Genomic DNA, 23,303 nt, shown 5'->3' on the forward strand with positions numbered 1-23,303 from the left:
CTCTCCCGGAGGTGGGAGTTAAAGACCTCCCCAACAGAGTGCTCGGCCAGACGTTCCCAGCAGACCCTCACCATACGTTTGGGCCTGCCAGGTCTGTCCAGCTTCCTCCTCCGCCAGCGGATCCAACTCACCACCAGGTGGTGATCAGTTGACAGCTCAGCCCCTCTCTTCACCCGAGTGTCCAAGACATAGGGCTGGAGATCAGATGAAACGACTACAAAGTCGATCATCGACCTCCGACCTAAGGTGTCCTGGTGCCACGTGCACTTATGGACACCCCTATGCTCGAACATGGTGTTCGTTATGGACAAACCGTGACTAGCACAGAAGTCCAATAACAAAACACCACTCGGGTTCAGATCGGGGAGGCCGTTCCTCCCAACCACGCCCCTCCAGGTGTCACTGTCGTCGCCCACGTGAGCATTGAAGTCCCCCAGTAGCACAATGGAGTCCCCAGTCTGAGCACCCCTCAGTACCTCTCCCAGGGACTCCAAGAAGGCCGGATACTCTATACTGCTATTTGGCCCATAGGCACAAACAACAGCAAGAGCCCTCTCCCCAATCCGAAGGTGCAGAGAGGCGACCCTCTCGTTCACTGGGGTAAACTCCAACACATGGCGGCTGAGCTGGGGAGCTATAAGCAAGCCCACACCAGCCCGCCGCCGCTCACCACGGGCGACTCCAGAGAAGTGGAAAGTCCAGCCCCTCTCGAGGAGCTGGGTTCCAGAGCCCAAGCTATGCGTGGAGGTGAGCCCGACTATCTCTAGCCGGTACCTCTCAACCTCCCGCACAAGCTCAGGCTCCTTCCCCCCCAGCAAAGTGACATTCCATGTCCCAACAGCCAGCCGCTGTGTCCGGGGATCAGGTCGTCGAGGCCCCTGCCTTCGACTGCCACCCAATCCACATTGCACCAAACCCCTACTGCTACCTCTGTGGGTGGTGAACCCACAGGAGGTCGGGCCCACGTCACCTCTTCGGGCTGAGCCCGGCCGGGCCCCATGGGCAAAGGCCCGGCCACCAAGCGCTCGCATACGAGCCCCAACCCCGGGCCTGGCTCCAGGGTGGGGCCCCGGCTGCGTCCTACCGGGCGACGTCACGGTCCTGGATTTTTTTCTCCATAGGGGGTTTTTGGTGAACTGCTCTTGGTCTGGCCTGTCACCTAGGACCTGTCTGCCTTGGGAAACCCTACCAGGGGCATAATGCCCCCGACAACATAGCTCCTAGGATCATTCAAGCACACAAACCCCTCCACCACAATAAGGTGGCAGTTCTAGGAGGGGCAGTGTGTTTTTATTATATATAAATTCTCTTCTCATTATCTCTAGCCGCTTTATCCTGTTCTACAGGGTTGCAGGCAAGCTGGAGCCTATCCCAGCTGACTACGGGCGAAAGGCGGGGTACACCCTGGACAAGTCGCCAGGTCATCACAGGGCTGACAGACACAGACAACCATTCACACTCACATTCACACCTATGGTCAATTTAGAGTCACCAGTTAACCTAACCTGCATGTCTTTGGACTGTGGGGGAAACCGGAGCACCCGGAGGAAACCCACGCGGACACTGGGAGAACATGCAAACTCCATACAGAAAGGCCCTCGCCGGCCACGGGGCTCGAACCTGGACCTTCTTGCTGTGAGGCGACAGCACTAACCACTACACCACCGTGCCGCCTATATATATAAATTGTGTGTGTAATAAAGGCGTGCACGGACTTATCGCTTATCTATGCCGACTCGCATAAAATACTTTTTCTTTTGAAATGGATAAAATAAATCCCAATTCCACCTTACCTTTGAATAGTTTTAGACTAATCCTCGTAGCATCTTTTAGTGCTTTTAGGAACAGCATTTTCTTTCATCATTTGTAATTCTTCCTCACTTATGGTGACGAAGCGATGGGCCGCCATTTTGCGGAGTCGCTCAAGGTGATTATCGAGAATTATTATATGACATGAGCTGCTTCCAGTAAAATCATGCGCACTGATTGGTTCCTTGGCAGACAGAATTTTCCTGTAAGGTTCACGGGTGATTACAGGCTTTCTTTCCAAGGCACCGGCTTTTAATGTTGCGCAAAAATAAAAAAAAATTAATTGGCAATCAAAAACAGCTGAGACTAAACAAGTCAGAGTTATTCAAGAAATGAGCAACAAAGAGCTTTCAGAAACCGCTAACAGAAATTCAGTTTTGAAACTGCTAGCTGTTTATTCTGCACACGTGACTCAACTACGTTACAAATATGACGTGACCGAAAGCAGCATCACGCTTCATTATAATGACCGTCTATTTTAATCTTAGAAACAAAAAACCCATATAATAAACTCCTTCTTAGCCTCACTTGCTCGGTCTTTACGGGAAAATATCAGACCTCAGTCTTTTTGTCTGGACAGAGCTTCCCATACTGTCAAGACCTTGGTCTGATATTTTCCCATAAAGACCTCACACTGGGTTAATAAGTAGTTAATAGTCTGAATTTCTTGACCAATCAGCACACATGATTTTCTCTAATCACCTCCATATTTGTATCGCACACGGACACACAATATTGTAACCCGTATACCAGATCAACATCTGCAGTACTGTTGATATTGTGGCCCAAGGAAGGCTGTGTGTGGGGACACTCACCAGGATCTTTTGCAGTGTCTCGAGCTATAAGCCTAGGAACTGGAAAGCAAAAAAAAAAAAAAATTATGAAAACTTCACAATGTGAAATATAGTTTTCTCTGATTTTCAGCTGTTTATTCCTGAAAAAGTCAAGTGTGCTTTAGTTTTTATCCCCTGCTGGCCAAAAGGCCTGAAAAGGGATTATGTCGTGGTGATGTCCGTCCCGGAAAGGGTGCTCACTTTTCTGAAATCAACTCCTCTCACAAGTTTTGGAGGAATTTCACAAAACTTGGCAAGTTTCTTTGTTATATGTCAGTAATGCGCATAGTAACTTCGTTCAATTCGGTCGCATTTTACCAGAGTTACAGCCCTTGATTAACAACCTTGTACTTTTATGATTTCATGAAGGTGTGCTCGCTTTCTGACATCAACTCCTCTCACAATATTTGGACGAATTTCTCGAAGCTTGGCAAAAGGCCTTGTTACAGTATATGATGGTAATTCGCATATTGCGATTTAATTTCGTTTGTGAAAATTTTCCCAGAGTTTTGACACTTGATTAAAGGTCCCATGGCATGAAATTTTCACTTTCTGAGGTTTTTTAACGTTAAAATGAGTTCCTCTGACCACCTTAAGTCACCCCAGTGGCTAGAAATTTGATAATGTGTAAACCAAACTATGCCCAACATTTAAGAATGGCGCGTCAAAACGGCGCGTTGATAAACTCTTCCCTTGCCTACGTCAGCAAAGGAGATGATCCCCACACCCCCCTCTGGATTCCCACCCACTGAATGGATTGCCCGCCCAGCTCAAAAGTTGCCACCAAACATGGAAGTTGCGCTGTACATGGATGTGACAACACAGAAAGGAGTCTGTTTTTACTACCGACGGGAGAGCCCCTGAAGATGCAGTGGCTTAATTTTATTTACTCCAATAATACGCCGTCGAGTCTACCTAAGACGGTGTATGTTTGTTGGAAGCATTTTCCTGAGGAATGTTTCCACAACTTGGGACAGTACAGGGCAGGTTTTGCACATCAACTGTCACTGAAGCCTGGGTCCGTACCAAGCATCCCTGCTGCATCAGCAACAAACACCGAACAAGTAAGTGTATAACTGTTAAGTCGTTTTGCCGTGTTTTAAAATCGGTGCCACATTAGCCTTGCAATGGCTACATTAGCTGTGCAGCTACCCGCTTCCTGCAGTTAGCCAGGTACTCTGCGCTACAAAACCAAAAAGCATGCAGCATGCTCTGTTATAATAGCCAATCAAAACAGTTTTTACAAAGACACCCACATTCTTTTTTTTTTTAAGTCACTCGTTCATTTTATTTGTTTGTTTGTTTGTTTGTTCAGTAAAAACCCAAACATTTGTTGAATTTATTTTATTTCCTCGCGTCGCACCTTAATGACGTCAGCGTGCGGTATTTTTCCCTTTGCGGTTTGTTCCTTCTCTCTCGCCATAGTAAGACACCCACATCCGCTTGTTCTGACCCACTGGAGGTAGCGTCACAGTGCTGTTAGCCAATCAGAGGTAACACGTTTACATGTCATGAATATTAATGATAAGACCCGCCCCCACCCTCTACCCTTCGCCGCCTCCTGCTTCTCATTAGCAAAACGACGCACTGGGAAAAGCGCTGAAATGGGGCTTTCTCCCAGGAGGCTATATCTACGTGCCGAGGGTTCATTTCGAGAAAGGCTGCGGATATAACATCCGGAAACCTCCACAAGCCCGTTTAAAGCATCAACAAATCACCATGCCATGGGACCTTTAAATAACTTGTACTTTGACAATTTGATGAGGGTGTACGTTCTTCTGAAATCAACTCCTCTTACAATTTTTGGAGGAATTTCACCAAACTTGGCAACAGGCTTTGTTATATGACAGTTATAGGCATATTGAAATTTCGTTTAATTTTGGCAAATGTTACCAGAGTTATGCCCTTGATCATTAACAAACTTTGGCAATTTCATCGAGGTGTGCTTGCTTTCTGAAATCAACTTCCCTCACAATTTTTATCCCCCGCTGACTAAAAGGCCCAAAGGGGGATTATGCCGTCATGGCAATGTCTGTCCGTCTGTCCCGAGAAGGGTACTCACCTTCTGAAATCAACTCCTCTCACAATTTTTGGAGGAATTTCACAACACTTGACAGGATTCTTTGTTATATGTTGCTAATACACACATTGCAATTTCGTTCAATTCAGTTGCATTTTACCAAGAGTTATGGCGTAGTTGCCAGCGGGGGATATTGTGCTCTCAGAGCACTCTTGTTAAAATTGTCCTTTTCATAGGACCATGTTGTACCCAAAGAAATAAGCATCTGTACTGATGGAACACAGTGTTAAGGATACAAGGACATTATAGTCCTTTCACATGTATTGTAACCCCCCTTGGACTGTGTGTTTTTTGTGGCTTATTAGAGATGGTAAGACACAAGTCTGTTTCTCCTTCTGTCAGATTGAGCGGTTGGCTGCCGATTCGAGTGTGTCTGTGCGGCTGGTACAGTCTCAGTTTGATGAGCAGAAAGAAAAGTGGAAGAAGGAGCAGCAAGACCTACAGAAGGTTAACCGAGAGAAAATCACTGAGCTGGAAAAAGCCCAGATCACTATGCGTTCTCTCCAGGAGGAGGTGAGCAAGTGCAAGCAATGAATTTATTTATTTATTTATTTATTTATTTATTTAGGTTTTGTGTTTTCTTTATAAACTGTTAGTTTTTCATGGAATCAGTATGTCTTTATTCACTCCAGGTGCCCACATGTACTGTGTGTGTTGTGTACATATTGCTCCCAGAGTTACCCATTGTTATTAGCTCACCATTTTGTGCTCCATGTCAACATTGGGTGTACTGTATAGTCAGGGTTTTTTTTTTTTTTTAAGATTATAACTAATGTGGAAAACCTTTATTATTATTACAGAAATTGTATTCAGGTCACTTTACGACAGAGAAACAAAGTGAAACAAAAGCATGAAAGAAACATTTAATTTTTTTTTTTTTATTATGACTTTAGGTGAAGCCACATTCTTTCCAACATATCTGTGTACACACCTCATTTTCAAAAAGAGTTTCAATCAGTGAATGTGTCTCATTCTCATCTCATTATCTCTAGCCGCTTTATCCTGTTCTACAGGGTCGCAGGCAAGCTGGAGCCTATCCCAGCTGACTACGGGCGAAAGGCGGGGTACACCCTGGACTAGAGGTCTGCGCAGGACAGAATTTTCAGTCCCACTCCCGCATTGTGCAGTCCCGCTCCTGCGAAGAATTATGATTTTCAGTCCCGCTCCCGCCCGCACCTGCCATATTTTGTCCCGCTCCCGCCCGCAAATCCCGCATGATGCAGACGTTCGCGTTATTTCTCATGAAAGTTCTTGTCATTGGCTTGGGGAATTAAACATGCTGAGCTTAGCTGAGCTCTCCACTGACTGATCCTTCATTTATTGTAAGTTTATTGTTTAGACTCTGACATTCTGCTGACACATTCCAAGTTGAGCGCTGCATGCGCTCATGATTGACAGCTCTCGCTTTGCGCACTCCCACTTCCGAGTCTGTGGCGTTATGATTCCAACCACGATTTCATTCTCCTCTCATATGAAGTGCTGCGCAACCACAACCAGCTCCTCAGATTATACACTGTCTATTTCTAGCTTTAAATTGAACAATCTGTGCGATACACAGTCCTTTTTAATACTAGTTAATACTTTTTAATCCTTTTTTTTAATACTTAGGACTAATACTCTTGACTTTTTAACGGTAAATGTACCTCTTTTTAAAGCAGCACTTGCTTCTGAAGCACTGTGAGCTTCACTAGAGGAGCTCTGCTCTTCTGCCATGATCAGAGATCTCAAACACGGAAGAGCGGAAAGGAATCGGAAACGTACGCGAGATTAGACCACGTCCGCAAATTTAGGCATCTTAAAATGTTTTTATTAATGCCAAATAAAATATCCAGCACAAATTATATATGATAGACATAAATTAATAATTTATAAATTTTATTTTAAACACGTTTTTAGTTAGCGGGACTGCAGCTTATCACCTCTCCCGCCCGCGCCCGCATTGTGTACTCCCCCTCCCGCCCGCGCCTGCAATGAGCTTTCAAAATTTATCCCGCGCCGCACTGCTTTGCGTCGGGTCCCGCGGGAGTGCAGGGCTCTACCCTGGACAAGTCGCCAGGTCATCACAGGACTGACACATAGACACAGACAACCATTCACATTCACACCTACGGTCAATTTAGAGTCACCAGTTAACCTAACCTGCATGTCTTTGGACTGTGGGGGAAACCGGAGCACCCGGAGGAAACCCACGCGGACAACATGCAAACTCCACACAGAAAGGCCCTCGCTGGCCATGGGGCTCGAACCCGGACCTTCTTGCTGTGAGGCGACAGCGCTAACCACTACACCACCGTGCCGCCCCGTGAATGTGTCTGTTACCAATAATGGCACTAAGGAAATATTGGGTGCTTATTTTAAATAGATTTCCCAGTGATCTTGTACAGAGCGTAAACTCAAAACAGATCTCTATTGCTAACTGTTGAACAAACCATGAGGGTTAAGATGTGTACAACTGATCAAATGGCATCAATTTCTAATATTTTGACAGCACCGGTCTCTCTCTTGTTGGTATAAACGTCCTATTGGGTCATCCTGTCTTTCTGCTATTTTGGAACAAGAATGACCGACTTGTTAGCTCCAAAGATGTGCAGCTTCATTGTAATCTTTGTGACCTGCGTTTCCAGTTGTCCCGTCAGAAGAAAGAGCTGCAGTCATACTGCGAGGAAAAGGATGCTGCTGCTCTGGACAGAGAGATGCTCATCAACCGCATCAAACACCTGGAGGGAGAGCTGGAGACTCAACGCAACACGTTTAACGATCGCGCCCGTGATCTCCGCGGCATGGAGGCAAGTGTTCAAATCTCAGTTTTGTTGAGTGTTAATAGGATTCAACAACAGCCTTTGCACTCAGATAACCACTGAATAAAACAGTGTGGTGTTGTTACTCCTTATTTGCTGTGACCAGTGATTTGTAGATATTTGTAAACATGTTATAACAAAATGCTTGAAGTTATTAACTGGGACACGTTCAGAATTCAAGATGCTTATTTGTCATATACACAATAACAGACACAGCGGTTTATTATCGGGTAATGAAATTCTTATTTTGCAGCTACCCGACCAAACTATGCTTACTAATATAAAAAGAAATGTATATGAAATATAAAATATGAAGTGCATATGCAAAATATAAAAGTAGAATTAAAATAAACAAAAATAAACACAATTTAAAAAAATAAAAAAGCACCACTGAGATGTGTATAGATCATGTTTATTAGGATTTTCTGTCAAAGTTGATTGAGATGCTTTTGTTAGCCTAACAGAAACAATGACTATTTAACTGCCTCTTAAAGGAGAACTGAAGGCAAATTTTATTAAAATTCTATTTCTCATTTTATTAAATATAGGAATGCATTTTTGATCGCCATTTTGTCACTGATATAGCACGTTATGAGTGTTGTTGAAATATGTTATGTAATATATCAGTCCATATGCCAAAGTGATGGCCGTAAACGAGATTCGTTGAGACCTGTGCGAGACATCGTAGGATGGAAGTAAAACATACAGCAGAAATCAAAGTCACCAACATTTGCCAACGTTGTCAAAAGATGCGCGCGCCCTCTTTCGAATGCTGATGTAATCAAGCCGGAAGTTTTTTGTCTTGATGGCAATCAGGAAAGTTTGAAAAAAGTAGGCAGTAATCGTCATTTAAACTCATTTTTGTGCAATACTCAGAGACTAATCTAGGGCGTGTAATACGCGATAATATGCATTTTTTATCTGTCTGTCGCACATCCACTTTTTGGGCACGAGAGTGATAATCGCATATCTATTCATTTTGTCGCGCATTTATAAGTAGAGAGCGTGTAGTCGCGTTTTACTGAATCTTGTGCGTATCAATTTGTCAGCACCAGCTAGCAAGCACTGCGGTAAATATAGCGTTGTTTACACACCAATCGGAAAGGACCGAAGTATTCCGAATGGTTTATTTAGCGGGTAAAACAGTTTTGTGAACCATTATATCATTGGTCACTGAACCGGAAGACAGTGTATCTCAACCAGTCGTGTGAAGTGTTTTAAAAATACCCAAAAGCACATGGCATATCGTTCTGTCTCATCCAAACATAACAATGTCAAAACGTGTAGTCACGTTGAAAGACCTTTGGACGAAAAAAGGAAACAAAACGAAGACACAGAAGTGACAGATACTGATCCAGCCGACATTACGCAACCCGATACAAGTACTACCGATGAACCAACTAAGAAGAAAACGAAATATGAAACCGAAGTCGACGATGTTACCACCGAAGGGACAGTCCAGGCAGATACGAGTTCAGCTGTCGTTATCGTCGATGAGCCTGAGGCAACGGTGACGAAATCGAAACGCAATGAAACTAAAGACAATGCAACGAAGAAAAAAACGAAGTATGAACACACATTTCAAAAGAAATGGCTAACCACATGGCCGTGGCTTGAATTTGAAACGAGTGATGGGGCGATGAAATGCACGCTATGCTTGAAGCACCGTAAAGACAATGTTTTCACACAGGGGTGTACAAATTACAGAACGACAACATTAGAACGACATGTCCAGTCGGTAGACCACGTGAATTCTGTTCGGGCCGAGTCTCTCAGCAAAGGTTACCAAAAGGCATGTGCCTTTACTAATATTTAATATATTTCGTGTATATTTATCTTCAGTAATTACAATTTAAATAATAAATGACACATAATGAGGGATATTTTTACCCATGTTAATATTTTCTGTCCCCTGTTTCTACAACTAGTGAGGGATCTGTCTCCTATTTTCAAATTCCTAGATTAGGCTCTGAATACTTCGTTTGGAAAACAGTTTTCAAAATGGTGGCGCTGACACTTCACGTTTCCAAGTCTCGTGAAGATCGCACGGATAAGCGACGCCTGCCGTCGACCAAATGAACTAAATTCAGCATGGCTAAAAACCGAATAGGCCGATAAGTATAATATTTAACTGCAGTTATTTGCCAATACGAGTCACGATATAAGGTTACTAAAACCAAAAACGTTATTGAATAACACGTTAATTAAGAAATAAAGCAAGTTTAACAGTGACTTCAGTTCCCCTTTAATATTGCTGGCTCCATATACGGTAGGATGCACTAATATGATCAAAGTTTTACACCAGATATCAGTTGTTTGCTCAGGATTTAGACCACAGTTCAATAATGTAAACAAATCATCATTTACAGACATCTGCTTGGAAAAGAGTTACCACAATCTGCTATAGTAATGTAAAAATTTAATAAATCTACAACTTGTTCCTTACAAAAAAATTGAGCGAGCAACAAAAGCATCATTAATTTTTTTCAAGCCCCAACAAAAAGCATTTAAGTAAATTACGCTTTGATTTGTTCATGCTTCATTTCTTTATTTATATCCGCAGGATAAAGTGAAGCGCTTGGAGCTGGAGCTGGATGAGGAGAAGAACAGCGTGGAGCTTCTGACAGACAGAGTAACCAGGAGCCGAGACCAAGTGAGCACTCCACTGATACGTACCCACCCAGAGAGCAAGTGCTTTGATGTTTCCCTCGATAATACAACTGTGTGTGTGTGTTTTGTGTGTGTAGATTGAGCAAATGCGTTCAGAGCTAATGCACGAAAGATCATCCAAGCAAGATCTAGAGCTGGACAAAAATGCCCTGGAGAGACAGGTAATTAGGGATTTTTTTCCATTCCTGGTCTCAAATTGAACAATTAAGTTGTTCTATGAAATCGAGTCGTACAGGAGCTGGTAGCTGACGAGGCGCGTAGCACTAAGTCGGCTATAAGCCATGTATGACGAGATTGAGTGGAATAACTCTTTTATTCTATCCACATTCACTGGATTTTGAGCAACAGTATTTTTATTTTTTGCAAATTTGATAAATAACTTTATACAAAACATCCGACAAAATAATTTCTGCTTAGAATGTAAACAAACTCGCGAAATGACAGGAGCAATTTGTGAAAAATGTTATAATAATAATTCTTAAACTTTTTTTTTAAAAAGCGTTCTTACCATCAAATAATTTTATTCCATATTGTTGCCCTTTTGTATTTTTTGGCGTTTTGTTTTCGAGTATTTATTTTGTCCTCGGTTGGTTCAGCAACATGCTCTGCTATTTTGTTGTTCTTTAGGGGTTTTTGGCTGTTAATAAACCAACTTAAAGGTGTGTTACCGCAGCCGACTGTGCTGGAGTGTGGAACAGGAGATATGGGGGGGGGGCTGGGCTATATATATATATATATATATATATATATATATATATATATATATATATATATATATTTTAGCCATTTCTGTTTCTTTTAAATACTTGATAACACAGCCGCCATTTTGTTTTTCTCTACTCATGGTATACGAGTTGATATCCTAGTAGTAGAGTAGCCAATTAGAGCAAGCGTTGCTCATATCCAGTGAATGTGGATGGAATAATCAAGTTTATCCCCATTTCCTGTAATTAAATTATAATGCTTCTGGATTTTCGTTGGTTTGATTATTAATTGTTAGATCAAGCCTGTTGCCAAAAGATTCTCTTACCTTGTTTTTTTTTCCTTTCTTTTCTGTTTACCCACAGCTAAAGGATTATAAATCCCGTGTAAAAGAAATGGAGGGCCAGTCCCGTAGTTCCACTAATGTTTCTCAGCTAGAGGGTAAACTCCAGGATTTGGAGGAGCAGCTACGTAATGAAGAAAGGTACAGAAAAACCTGCAATATAGCCGATCCACAGCCAGATCTGTAAGTGTGTAGAGAAGACGGTTAGCCTATGCCCTGCTGTTCCAGGAAGCATCGTCCTGTCTTGTAATTATAAATGTTCTTTTTGGCCTTGTGAATGGTGCAGCAGAAATTTTTGCCTTATGAGCATAGCCATGTGGGAGCAAAACTGGCCATGGTCTCTCAGTGGGAGAGACACTGCTGCTGCCCCCCCCCCCGGTCAATCACACACAACACTCATCTAGTGTTGCGGAGTTAATGTATGTGGAAGAGGGCAGATGGTGCTTTTTTCAGTGTTACATTGCCTTAAAGGAAGCGCGCATTAACCTTCAGTTTCCACAGTTGGTAGCTGTTGTGTGATGGGGAGAGCTGACTGCTCCAATGACCAGATTGGAGGAAAAAAAAATTCTTCTCTCAAGAATTATGTCCTTTGGTGTATTTTGCAGAGATAAAAATGCAGCACTGTCCTCACAACGGCGCCTGGAGAGGAAGCTGAAAGAGCTGACCATGACTCTGGATGAGGACAGGCAGCAGATCACTGAGCAGAAAGACCAGGTCTCTCTCTCTTTTTTTATATATATATATATAAACACACACACACACACACACACATATATATATATATATATATGTGTGTGTGTGTGTGTATATATATATATATATATATATATATATATATATATATAAAAATATAAAATATGCTTCTTTTAATAGAACACATTTTCCGTAGTCATTCCTATAGCCATACTTATGAGAAGTGTGGGGTTGGGTTTTTTTTTTTTGTTTTTGTGTAGTTGCTTCTGCGTGTGAAGGCATTGAAGAGGCAGGTGGATGAGGGAGAGGAAGAAGTAGAGCGGTTGGAGGGATTGCGGAGGAAAGCAGTAAGAGATATGGAGGAGCAAATGGAACAGAAAGAGGCACTACAGACTCGAGTCACAGCACTGGAGAATGAACTCAAGTAAGTTTCATCGCTAACTTGAATAAAAGAGATCAGAGAGTAAAAAAAAAATCTCACGTTTGGTATCAAACTGTACAAAGGACCTGGTAGAATCCAGATGTTTGTGGTATTTAAACCAATTTAATATCCACTGAGAAGGAATTTCAGTCTTTTTTTTTTTCTTTTCCCCTTCTCTCCCAATACCACTGAGGCTTTCTACCAAGGCAGCCTGCTCCTGAAAAGGAACACTAGAGTAGAGCCCTGCATTCCCGCGGGAGTCCTGCGGGACCCGACGCAAAGCAGTGCGGTGCGGGACAAATTTTGAAAGCTCATTGCGGGCATGGGTGGGAGGGGGAGGTGATAAGCACCCAAATGCTTGACACTCGGGCATCTTTAGGGTTGTTTACAACAATTTAGAAGCGAAGTGTCCACGAGATCCACTAGCCTCCATAAGTTATGTGAGGAGTAGGTGATGTCACAATTTGTACTCCAAGTGCGATGTGTGAACCTCGGAGAGAGTAAGATATCAGCGCCCAGGACATTTTGTTTTTCTTTTAAATATAAAATTTGTACACAGGTACAAATATGAACAAGTGAACACTCAGACATGTCTTGTATGGATATTATCTGTCAGTATGAAGGAGTTTACTTTTTGGGTTTTGTTTGGCTTTAAGAAAAAAAAAGTCTGTCACTAGAGGGCAGAATAGAGCAATAATTTCAAGTCTTATCAAAAGGCTAGCCATATTTAATATCAAGGCTTGGGTGAACTTGTGTGTTTGATGCAAATTCACATTAATTCTGAAATATTAAACAATTGTTTTAGTCCTATAACAATTTTAAAATCACTTGGGAACTTGAGCCATTCAGGATTATTTAGGATCAGTTAGTTTGTTGGTTAAAAGAGAAAATCTAGTAAACTGTTTGCGTAAGTGGACAAAAACAACGCAGCACATTTGGAACCCTGTCAGGTAGAGCAGAGTGAGAAAGCGCAAAGGTGAAGGCTATCGATGTCCCAGTACACACAGTACCAGATATAAACTACTGGTTGCTGTGGTTGATATGGCTACTGTAATTATAATTGTGTGCAAGAAGAAGAAACCTTTATTCGTCACATGCACACTTCAAGCACAGTGAAATTCATCCTCTGCATTTTAACCCATCTGAAGCAGTGAACACACACTCAGAGCAGTGGGCAGCCACACCAGAGCGCCCAGGGAGCAGTCAGGGGTTCGCTGCCTTGCTCAAGGGCACCTCAGCTCAAGGCCGCCCCATGTTAACCTAACTGCATGTCTTTGGACTGTGGGGGAAACCGGAGCACCCGGAGGAAACCCACACAGACACGGGGAGAACATGCAAACTCCACACAGAAAGGCCCCCACCAGCCTCGAACCCAGAACCTCCTTGCTGTGAGGCGACCGTGCTAACCACTACACCACTGTGCTGCCCGTGCAAGTAGTTAAGGTAAAAATTTACGTTTATAGCTCTTTCTGGAAACATGTCTGTGTAGATTCTCAGTCATCCAGGTCATAGTAACTGTGGGTGGTAAAAGAGAGCAACTGGACTTGCTTGAAGATTCTTGAAGACGTTTCACCTCTCATCCGAAAGGCTTCTTCAGTTCTGTCTGACTAGTAGGGAGTATCAGGTATTTATCCTCTCATGGATGAAAAGCTCATCTAAGGTGTCGTTAAGTCATCCTGTTGGTGTGGGTCACTGGGGGCTGGATGTGAACGGCCTCGAGAGTCGTTAGGGTGATCAATGGATTGCCCGTTAAGGTGATCAATGGAATGCTGATTCTCTCTGTCCTCTTGTGAGTCACTGAAAACAGCTGGGTTTTGGTGTGCATTTAGGCCCTGTCCACACGGCAACGGATTCAGGTGACTCCGATACAATTGCTTATCGTTTAGGCCTGTCGTCCACACGGCACCAGCGTTTTGGGTGCCCAAAACGCAATCTTTTTGAGAACGGGTTCCAGAGTGGAAAGATCTGGCAACGTTGCCGTTGTGAAGTCGTCTGGACGAGTAGAATGGATTTGTTTACGATGACGTCACAACCACATGACTGTGAGTGCTTCACGCCGGGTAGAAGTGTAACGAATATCACCAGGAAAAAGCCTTACAGAGCACTAGTGAGAGTGAAACACGAGCTTGGATATTATTATTATTATTATTATGTTCAGTGTTAGTTCACAGTAGTAATGCAAGAAGCAGAATAGTGACGGTAATAGTGAAGCAAAAACATGCAATTGTACAAACACTGCAGCTCTACAGCAAAATATTCATTTATGAAATGGTCTGATTCTTAACACCAGTAGTGCCAATGATCTTCTCATTGCGATGCGATGCGAGTTGTCAACAAATCCTATAACTTGGTTCATGAAACGCGCTTACAAAATATTTTCACTGTGAATATTGTGTAATGCTGCAAAGTGAGAGAGAGAGAGAGAGAGAGAGAGAGACTCTGCCCTTAGGGCAGAGTCAATCCCGCCAGCAAAAATAGGGAAAAAAAGGAGCGATCTCACCTCTTCAGATGTTGATTTAAGTCCGACAATACATTCCTCAAAAAGGGCGTAGAGGAGCAAATTAATCCATCAACGTGTAACATTCAATTTATTCCGGACCATTAAAGACGCCGCCTTCCGCGTAGAATCATACGTCATCCTCGCCGCCATATTGGATAGGTCAAAGCGGAGAATAAAGATTAGCTGCGTTTAACTGTACCAACAGGTTTGCCGTCCAAACGAGATCACATGGGATTACCTTTCACAGGTGAGACTGGAAAAATACTTTTCATTGTATTTGGTCATTATAATGTAATTTTACGAACAGATTTTCCTGACTTTGTGGCTAATATGAAGTCTCGCGCATAATAGTTTATGCGCATGCGTCCTTACTACTTCTATTGTTCTGGTGTCTCCGAAGGGACCGTCTTACAGCGCCCCTAGAGGTGTGGCATGTGTATTGCATGCGTTGCCATATGGACCTGATATTTTACTGATCGTTGCCCATTTGGACGCGATATATTTTTAAATAACATCTTGTTGCCGTTGTCGTGTGGATGTAGCCTTAGTTGTCTGGGATGTGTGCCAAGGACTGCATTGTAGGTGGCTGATAAATGATGTCTTGGACCCCCACCTCTCCAGAACAAGACTGAACTGTTGTTTGAAGAGTTGACAGTACTTCTTCCCAGTGAAGTTTTGGAACGAGTCTCTGATTTCGTGGAGAAGGCACAGATTTCACAACATTCCAAAGGCAAGGAACGACAGATGCACAAATTTCAAACATTGCTGTCTAAAACCACTTCCTCCAGTAAGACAGAAGTGCTGACTTGGAGGAAGAAATCTGACCAGGCTACACAACCGGACATAGAAGAGAAATGGGTGAAGAACTTATCCGACAGGGTACTCACCCAACCAGAGAAAGATGTTTTATCCAAGGGACTTAACTTTGCAGTTTCACCAGAGCGGATACCAGTGGTAGATCTCATCACAGCCACAGAGTCAGCCATCACAAACAACAATCTGACCAACACAGAGGCAGAACAACTTAGACTGAAGATGTCAGCTGCTCTGTCCAGTGCAAAAGCACCCCCCTCCAACCTCACCAGCCAAGAAAGGAGGGCTCTTACATTGCTTCAAAGAGACCAGGACATCACCATCCTTCCTGCTGACAAAGGGAGATGCACAGTGGTGCTAAACACAGTGGACTACCACTCAAAGATGACCAGTCTCCTCAGCGACACAACCACCTATGAAACCTTAAGGCGGGACCCCACCAGTTGTTACAAAAAGAAAGTTGTTAGCTGCCTGCAACGACTAGAAAAGGACCAAGCCATCAACCGATCTCTGTACTACAGATTGTACCCTGGGGAAGCCGTTCCTCTCATATACGGACTCCCCAAGATTCACAAGGAAGGAGCTCCACTCAGACCTATCGTCAGCAGTATAAACTCGGTCACCTATAACATTGCCAAACACCTAGCCACTATCCTGGCTCCTCTTGTTGGGAATACGCTACATCACGTCAAAAAACCCCAAGATTTTGCTACCAAAGTTGCAGACCTCAAACTAGACTTAGATGAAACCATGGTTTCTTACGATGTCACTTCTCTTTTCACCTGCATTCCCACCACAGAAGCAGCTGAATCTGTTAGACAACGACTCCTTCAAGACAACACCTTACTGGATAGAACGAACCTCACCACGGACCAGATTTGCACCCTGCTTGACCTCTGCCTGACTACCACTTATTTCGTTTAATGAAAGTTTCTACAGACAGAAGCATGGATGCGCCATGGGCTCACCGGTGTCCCCTATTGTGGCCAATCTTTACATGGAGGAAGTGGAACATAAAGCTTTGACCACTTTTTCAGGAGTTGCTCCCAGCCACTGGTTCAGATATGTGGATGACACCTGGGTTAAAATCAAAACCCATGAAGTGGAAGCCTTCTCTAAGCACATCAATGCAGTGGATATCAACATCAATTTCACTCGGGAGGACGTCAGTGGGAATAATCTAGCCTTCTTGGATTGTGATGTACACATTAGACAAGACAGAAGCCTTAGCATCGAGGTCTACCGGAAACCCACACACACAGACCAGTACCTACTCTTCGACTCTCACCACCCACTGGAACACAAATTGGGGGTCATTAGAACCTTGCAACACAGGGCTCAGAACATCCCTACAACGGTAGAGGGAAAAGAGAAGGAGCAGAATCACATCAAGAAAGCACTTCAGAACTGCAGGTATCCCAACTGGTCTTTCTTCAAGAGCAGAAAAAGGAACATAACGGACAAGGAGGATAACAGGAACAAACGCAAGAACATTGTCATTCCCTACATTTCTGGTCTATCTGAGAAGCTCAGGAGGATCTTCTACAAACACAGCATTCCGGTACATTTCAGACCCAGTAACACCCTGAAGCAGAAACTGGTCCACCCTAAGGACAGAATACCCAGACACAAACAGGACAACGTAGTGTATGCAATTCAGTGCAGTGAGGAATGCACGGACTCGTATATTGGAGAAACTAAACAACCGCTCCACAGGCGTATGGCTCAACACAGGAGAGCCAGTTCCTCAGGCCAGGACTCTGCTGTCTATCTTCATCTTAACAACAAAGGACACTCATTTCAGGATTGCAACGTACGCATTGTAGCCAAAGAGGATCATTGGTATGAGTGAGGACTTAAAGAAGCCATTTTTGTCAACCTGGAACGGCCATCACTGAACAGAGGTGGGGGTCTAAGGCTACATCCACACGACAACGGCAACGAGATGTTCTTTAAAAATATATCGCGTCCAAATGGGCAACGATCAGTAAAATATCAGGTCCATATGGCAACGCAACGCTTGCTGAAAACGATGCAATACACGTGCCACACCTCTAGGAGCGCTGTAAGACGGTCCCTTCGGAGACACCAGAACAATAGAAGAAGTAAGGACGCATGCGCATAAACTATTATGCGCGAGACTTCATATTAGCCACAAAGTCAGAAAAATCTGTTCGTAAAATTGACCAAATACAATGAAAAGTATTTTTCCAGTCTCACCTGTGAAAGGTAATCCCATGTGATCTCGTTTGGACGGCAAACCTGTTGGTATAGTTAAACGCAGCTGATCTTTATTCTCCGCTTTGACCTATCCAATATGGCGGCGAGGATGACGTATGATTCTACGCGGAAGGCGGCGTCTTTAATGGTCCGGAATAAATTGAATGCTACACGTTGATGGATTAATTTGTTGTTTCTCACCTGTGAAAGGTAATCCCATGTGATCTCGTTTGGACGGTAAACCTGTTGGTACAGTTAAACGCAGCACATGAATCTTTATTCTCCGCTTTGACCTATCCAATATGGCGGCGAGGATGACGTATGATTCTACGCGGAAGGCGGCGTCTTTAATGGTCCGGAATAAATTGAATGCTACACGTTGATGGATTAATTTGCTCTTCTACGCCCTTTTTGAGGAATGTATTGTAGGACTTAAACCATCATCTGAAGAGGTGAGATCGCTCCTTTTTTTTCCCTATTTTTGCTGGCGGGATCGACTCTGCCCTAAGGGCAGAGAGTCTCTCTCTCTCTCTCTCTCTCTCTCTCTCTCTCACTTTGCACCATTACACAATAAATATTCACAGTGAATATTTTGTAAGCGCGTTTCATGAACCAAGTTATAGGATTTGTTGACAACTTGCATCGAGTTCGTTACACTTCTACCCGGCGTGAAGCACTCACAGTCATGTGGTTGTGACGTCATCGTAAACAAATCCGTTCTACTCATCCAGACGACTTCGCAACGGCAACATTGCCAGATCTTTCCACTCTGGAACCCGTTCTCAAAAAGATTGCGTTTTGGGCACCCAAAACGCCGGTGCCGTGTGGACGCCAGGCCTAAACGATAAGCAATTGTATCGGAGTCACCTGAATCCGTTGCCGTGTGGACAGGGCCTGAATGCACACCAAAACCCAGCTGTTTTCAGTGACTCACAAGAGGACAGAGAGAATCAGCATTCCATTGATCACCTTAACAGGCAATCCATTGATCACCCTAACGACTCTCGAGGCCGTTCACATCCAGCCCCCAGTGACCCACACCAACAGGATGACTTAACGACACCTTAGATGAGCTTTTCATCCATGAGAGGATAAATACCTGATACTCCCTACTAGTCAGACAGAACTGAAGAAGCCTTTCGGATGAGAGGTGAAATGTCTTCAAGAATCTTCAAGCAAGTCCAGTTGCTCTCTTTTACCACCCACAGCTCTTTCTGGAGTGTTCAACTTGAGGACTATCACGTTTGATGCTCCAACAATCGTCAGCCATCATATGTACATCCCATCTACCCTGATAACGTTCTTCCATAACCTTCAAATAGTCTTACTACAGCTAATCAGTGGAATTTTGCTTATCTGGAGGGTAAGCTGTGGAGAAAAAACTTGACTTGCTAGAAGAAAACTGACCTGCAATTTTGGAATCAGCATGCCAATTTTAGTTTTAATCAGCATAAAAATCTAACTCAACAGAAAATTTTTTTCAAATTGTTCCCCAGTGTTATTTTTAGACGAAGGTTATATTCTTAATTTGCAAGCTTGCTTTTTTTTTTTTTAAACCATGTCTCTCTTTCAAAAATAATTAATTTAGGGGTTTTGTACTAATGGGGGTGAATACTTTATACAGTAGCTACTGTATATTGATTTCCCACCACCCTCCCTTCAATATTATGGGCAATAATAATACTGCTCTAGTGTGAAGTACACATTTGGCCCTGGAGAGGGCAGTGTTTGTCCTGAGGTTGAGTGTCGCACGCTGTAGAGATGCTTGTAGACAACAAGCATTAATGAATACCTGTTCTTCCCCCACCCCATATTAATGCAAAAATGTAGTTACTGAGCTGAAGTGTTCTTGCTAAATCCTCAGGAGGAAGATCCAGCAAGCCCGACTCACATCCGCAGGCTCTCCAGGTCTCAGCTCAGACGATGACGATGATGAAGGCCTGTTTGACTCGTCCTCCATCACCTCCATCCTCACAGAGAGCAATCTACAGACCAGCTCCTGCTAGATTTGAGGAGAAATGAGGTGCACTATGAGATGTGTGCGCACGAGAGTGAAATGAGCTTTTGAGTAAATGAGACACTTTAGATTTGATTTTTTTTTTTAAATCGCATTCCTTTTGGTCTGTAGATTTGCAAAGGCTCTGTTGTAAATAATGGAAGTTGAAGTAAAATTTATACGAATCGAACAAACCTTGTGAAAATGTGGGCATGCACTCTATAACCGTACATACTGTGCAAAGAACTGACATTTTATTTAGTTCAAAGTGTTGTGTAGTTTGCACGTCACTGTATTCCACATATAGTACTATTAATGTGAATCGCTGTATTGAGCTTAATTATTATAGCTGCCACTCTGTAAACGAATCACTGAGTTTTAGTTTGTGTTGAGGAAATTCACAAGAAAAGCCACTGTCTTTCAAGTTGCCATATACTTTAATATCAAGGCTTGGGTGAACTTGTGTGTTTTGATGCAAATTCAAATGAATTCTGAAATATTAAACAATTGTTTTAGTCCCATAACAATTTTAAAATCACTTGGGAACTTGAGCCATTCAGGATTATTTAGGATCAGTTGGGATAAGCTCTCTTTTAACCAACAAACCATCTCATCTCATCTCATTATCTCTAGCCGCTTTATCCTTCTACAGGGTCGCAGGCAAGCTGGAGCCTATCCCAGCTGACTACGGGCGAAAGGCGGGGTACACCCTGGACAAGTCGCCAGGTCATCACAGGGCTGACACATAGACACAGACAACCATTCACACTCACATTCACGGTCAATTTAGAGTCACCAGTTAACCTAACCTGCATGTCTTTGGACTGTGGGGGAAACCGGAGCACCCGGAGGAAACCCACGCGGACACGGGGAGAACATGCAAACTCCACACAGAAAGGCCCTCACCGGCCACGGGGCTCGAACCCAGGACCTTCTTGCTGTGAGGCGACAGCGCTAACCACTACACCACCGTGCCGCCACCAACAAACCAACTGATCCTAAATATAATATAAACTACTGGTTGCTGTGATTGATCTGAGCTCTGTAAAACCCAATAGGCTTCACAAAAACATAATGCAAGAATAATACATAGATGACCCGAGTGTGCTGGAATTTTCCATAGCTAATGCACTGATTATTTTTAGACGAAGGTTATGTTTTCAAACAGCACCACAGTCAATTCCGAGCCTAAAGGACGGACAAGAGAAGCAGCATAGTATGAGCTATAGTAGTGAAAGGAAAAAAAAAATCTAAATATGATTGTATGAAAGCATGTATATTAATGCTCAGTTCACACATTTACTAAAAGAAAAGAATAGCATCTACTGTATATTAAGGGTATGAAAGTACATGGTACTGGAATGATGTTTAAAAGGAAAAAACAAATAATACATGACGTTTGTTACTTGATGGAGCGCTATACACACCAACACGGTTCCTCAGGAGCAAAGGGTCACATTTTATCTGACTTGCTTATGAAACTAAGCATGAGTAGCAAAGCTGTTTTTGATGCACGTCATCAGTGTCTTGTCACAAGTGGCTTAATGGTGGTGTTTGTGAAAGTCTCTAATATGTGCAATGATACGAGTGTATTACACATACTGTTAATTAAAACATGACGAAAGCATTCCAGATGTTCTTTTTTTTTTTTTAATTTAAACTGAATCACTTGCATACGGTTTCATTATATTGTTTTGTTAGCTCTATTTGCATCATACCATTGCATCAAAGAACAAATAAAAAATGATCTGTGTAATTATGTACTTTTGTAGAAATTATCAAGGGCACTAATCAGTGATTTTTTTTAAATCAAGTAAAAGCGTTTTATGATGAATGAAATGCTTGATCTCTACATGTATAGTCTTGTTCTTGAAACACATGATGGTACAATGTGACTGTCTTAAATGTTCATTAAATCCATGACTTTGTATTTTTACATATTTTTATGAAAAAATAAAGTGTGCTTTGACTTCGTTATCTTACAAGTGCTTATGTAGAAAGTTATTGCAAATTCAAATATCCAGTCTTCTTACGATATACAGAAGTTATTACATTTTGGCTACTTTTGGCAATTAAAAAAAGAAACGATTAAAAAGCACTTCATCAACATCCATCTATCCATTATCTGTAGCTGCTTATCCTGTTCTACTGGGTCACAGGCAAGCTGGAGCCTATCCCAGCTGACTATGGGCGAGAGGCAGGGTACAAGTTGCCAGGTTAGTGCAGGGCTGACACAGAGACAAACAACCATTCACACCTAGTCAATTTAGAGCCACCAATTAGCCTAACCTGTATGTCTTTGGACTGTGGGGAAACTGGAGCAAACCCACGCAGGGAGAACATGCAAACTCCACACAGAAAGGCCCTCGTCGGCCACTGGGCTCGAACCCAGGACCTTCTTGCTGTGAGGCAACAGTGCTAACCACTACACCACCATGCTGCCCCTTCAACAACATATAAATAGTTATAATTAAGGACTTTGTTTCTTGTCTACGCTTCATTTGTAAACGTGCTAGCACTTGGAGTGAACACCCAGATAATTGAGTAATAAAGTGGTTACATCATGGGTATGAGCTTCTGAATGAAATCAGCCGTTGTGGGCGATATGAAACTTGGCCCTGATTATTGTTGTAGTGACTAATATAGAATCCAGGGATGACTTGATCAAAAGGAGAGTTTGTGAAAGGTTTATCTCCGGAATAACATCATCGGCCAGACTGAGTGACGATGATTTTATTAAAAGTTGTCCTGACTGTGACTTAATGTGACATCTTTGCCTGATTTGTCAGACAAGAAAAGGGGAATTGATGTGCGTTAACCTCAGTGATTTATTGACAATGGAGTTCTATAAACCTGAAACAGAACCCACAGCTACAGAAAGAGGAATTTAACATCCATGTCAATAATTAATAGAGAGAAGACAACAGTGTGGACTGGAATGAGTGGTTTTGTTTTACACTCTGGCCCATGGAACAAGCTTCAAATCTAATATTCAGTATCTTGTATACAAGTCAATTTTATTTGTATAGCACTTTTAACAATAGACATTATCGTGAAGCAGCTTTACAAAAGAATATGAATTTTATAAATTTATTCCCAGTGAGAAAGCCTGAAGTGAAGATGGCAAGGAAAAACTCTGACAACATGAGGAACCAGACTCAAAAGGGAACCTCTCCTCATCTGGGTGATAACCGATAGCATGATAATTATAGAAGTGAATTATTTACAATGTCCTGTATGGTCCAAAAGTGCAATTGTCTCATATCATTATCTCTAGCCGCTTTATCCTGTTCTACAGGGTCGCAGGCAAGCTGGAGCCTATCCCAGCTGACTACGGGCGAAAGGCGGGGTACACCCTGGACAAGTCGCCAGGTCATCGCAGGGCTGACACATAGACACAGACAACCATTCACATTCACACCTAC

At 42.9% G+C, this 23,303-nt stretch overlaps 1 protein-coding gene across 2 annotated transcripts in view; it reads left to right on the forward strand.

Annotated features, from left to right (window-relative positions):
- Nucleotides 1-21,863, forward strand: part of LOC132886613 (cingulin) — a 113,665-nt gene extending 91,802 nt beyond the window's left edge. For both annotated transcript variants that reach the window (XM_060921480.1, XM_060921481.1), the window contains exons 14-21: nt 5,065-5,235; nt 7,347-7,508; nt 10,084-10,173; nt 10,268-10,351; nt 11,258-11,376; nt 11,841-11,949; nt 12,189-12,352; nt 19,747-21,863. In XM_060921480.1, the coding sequence (XP_060777463.1) occupies nt 5,065-5,235; nt 7,347-7,508; nt 10,084-10,173; nt 10,268-10,351; nt 11,258-11,376; nt 11,841-11,949; nt 12,189-12,352; nt 19,747-19,888 (1,041 nt within the window). In that variant the 3' untranslated portion in view covers nt 19,889-21,863. The remainder of the gene's footprint in view (nt 1-5,064; nt 5,236-7,346; nt 7,509-10,083; nt 10,174-10,267; nt 10,352-11,257; nt 11,377-11,840; nt 11,950-12,188; nt 12,353-19,746) is intronic.
- Nucleotides 21,864-23,303: the final 1,440 nt, after the last annotated feature.

Source organism: Neoarius graeffei, chromosome 5, assembly GCF_027579695.1.
Source record: "Neoarius graeffei isolate fNeoGra1 chromosome 5, fNeoGra1.pri, whole genome shotgun sequence".
In the NCBI taxonomy this organism is placed as follows: domain Eukaryota; kingdom Metazoa; phylum Chordata; class Actinopteri; order Siluriformes; family Ariidae; genus Neoarius; species Neoarius graeffei.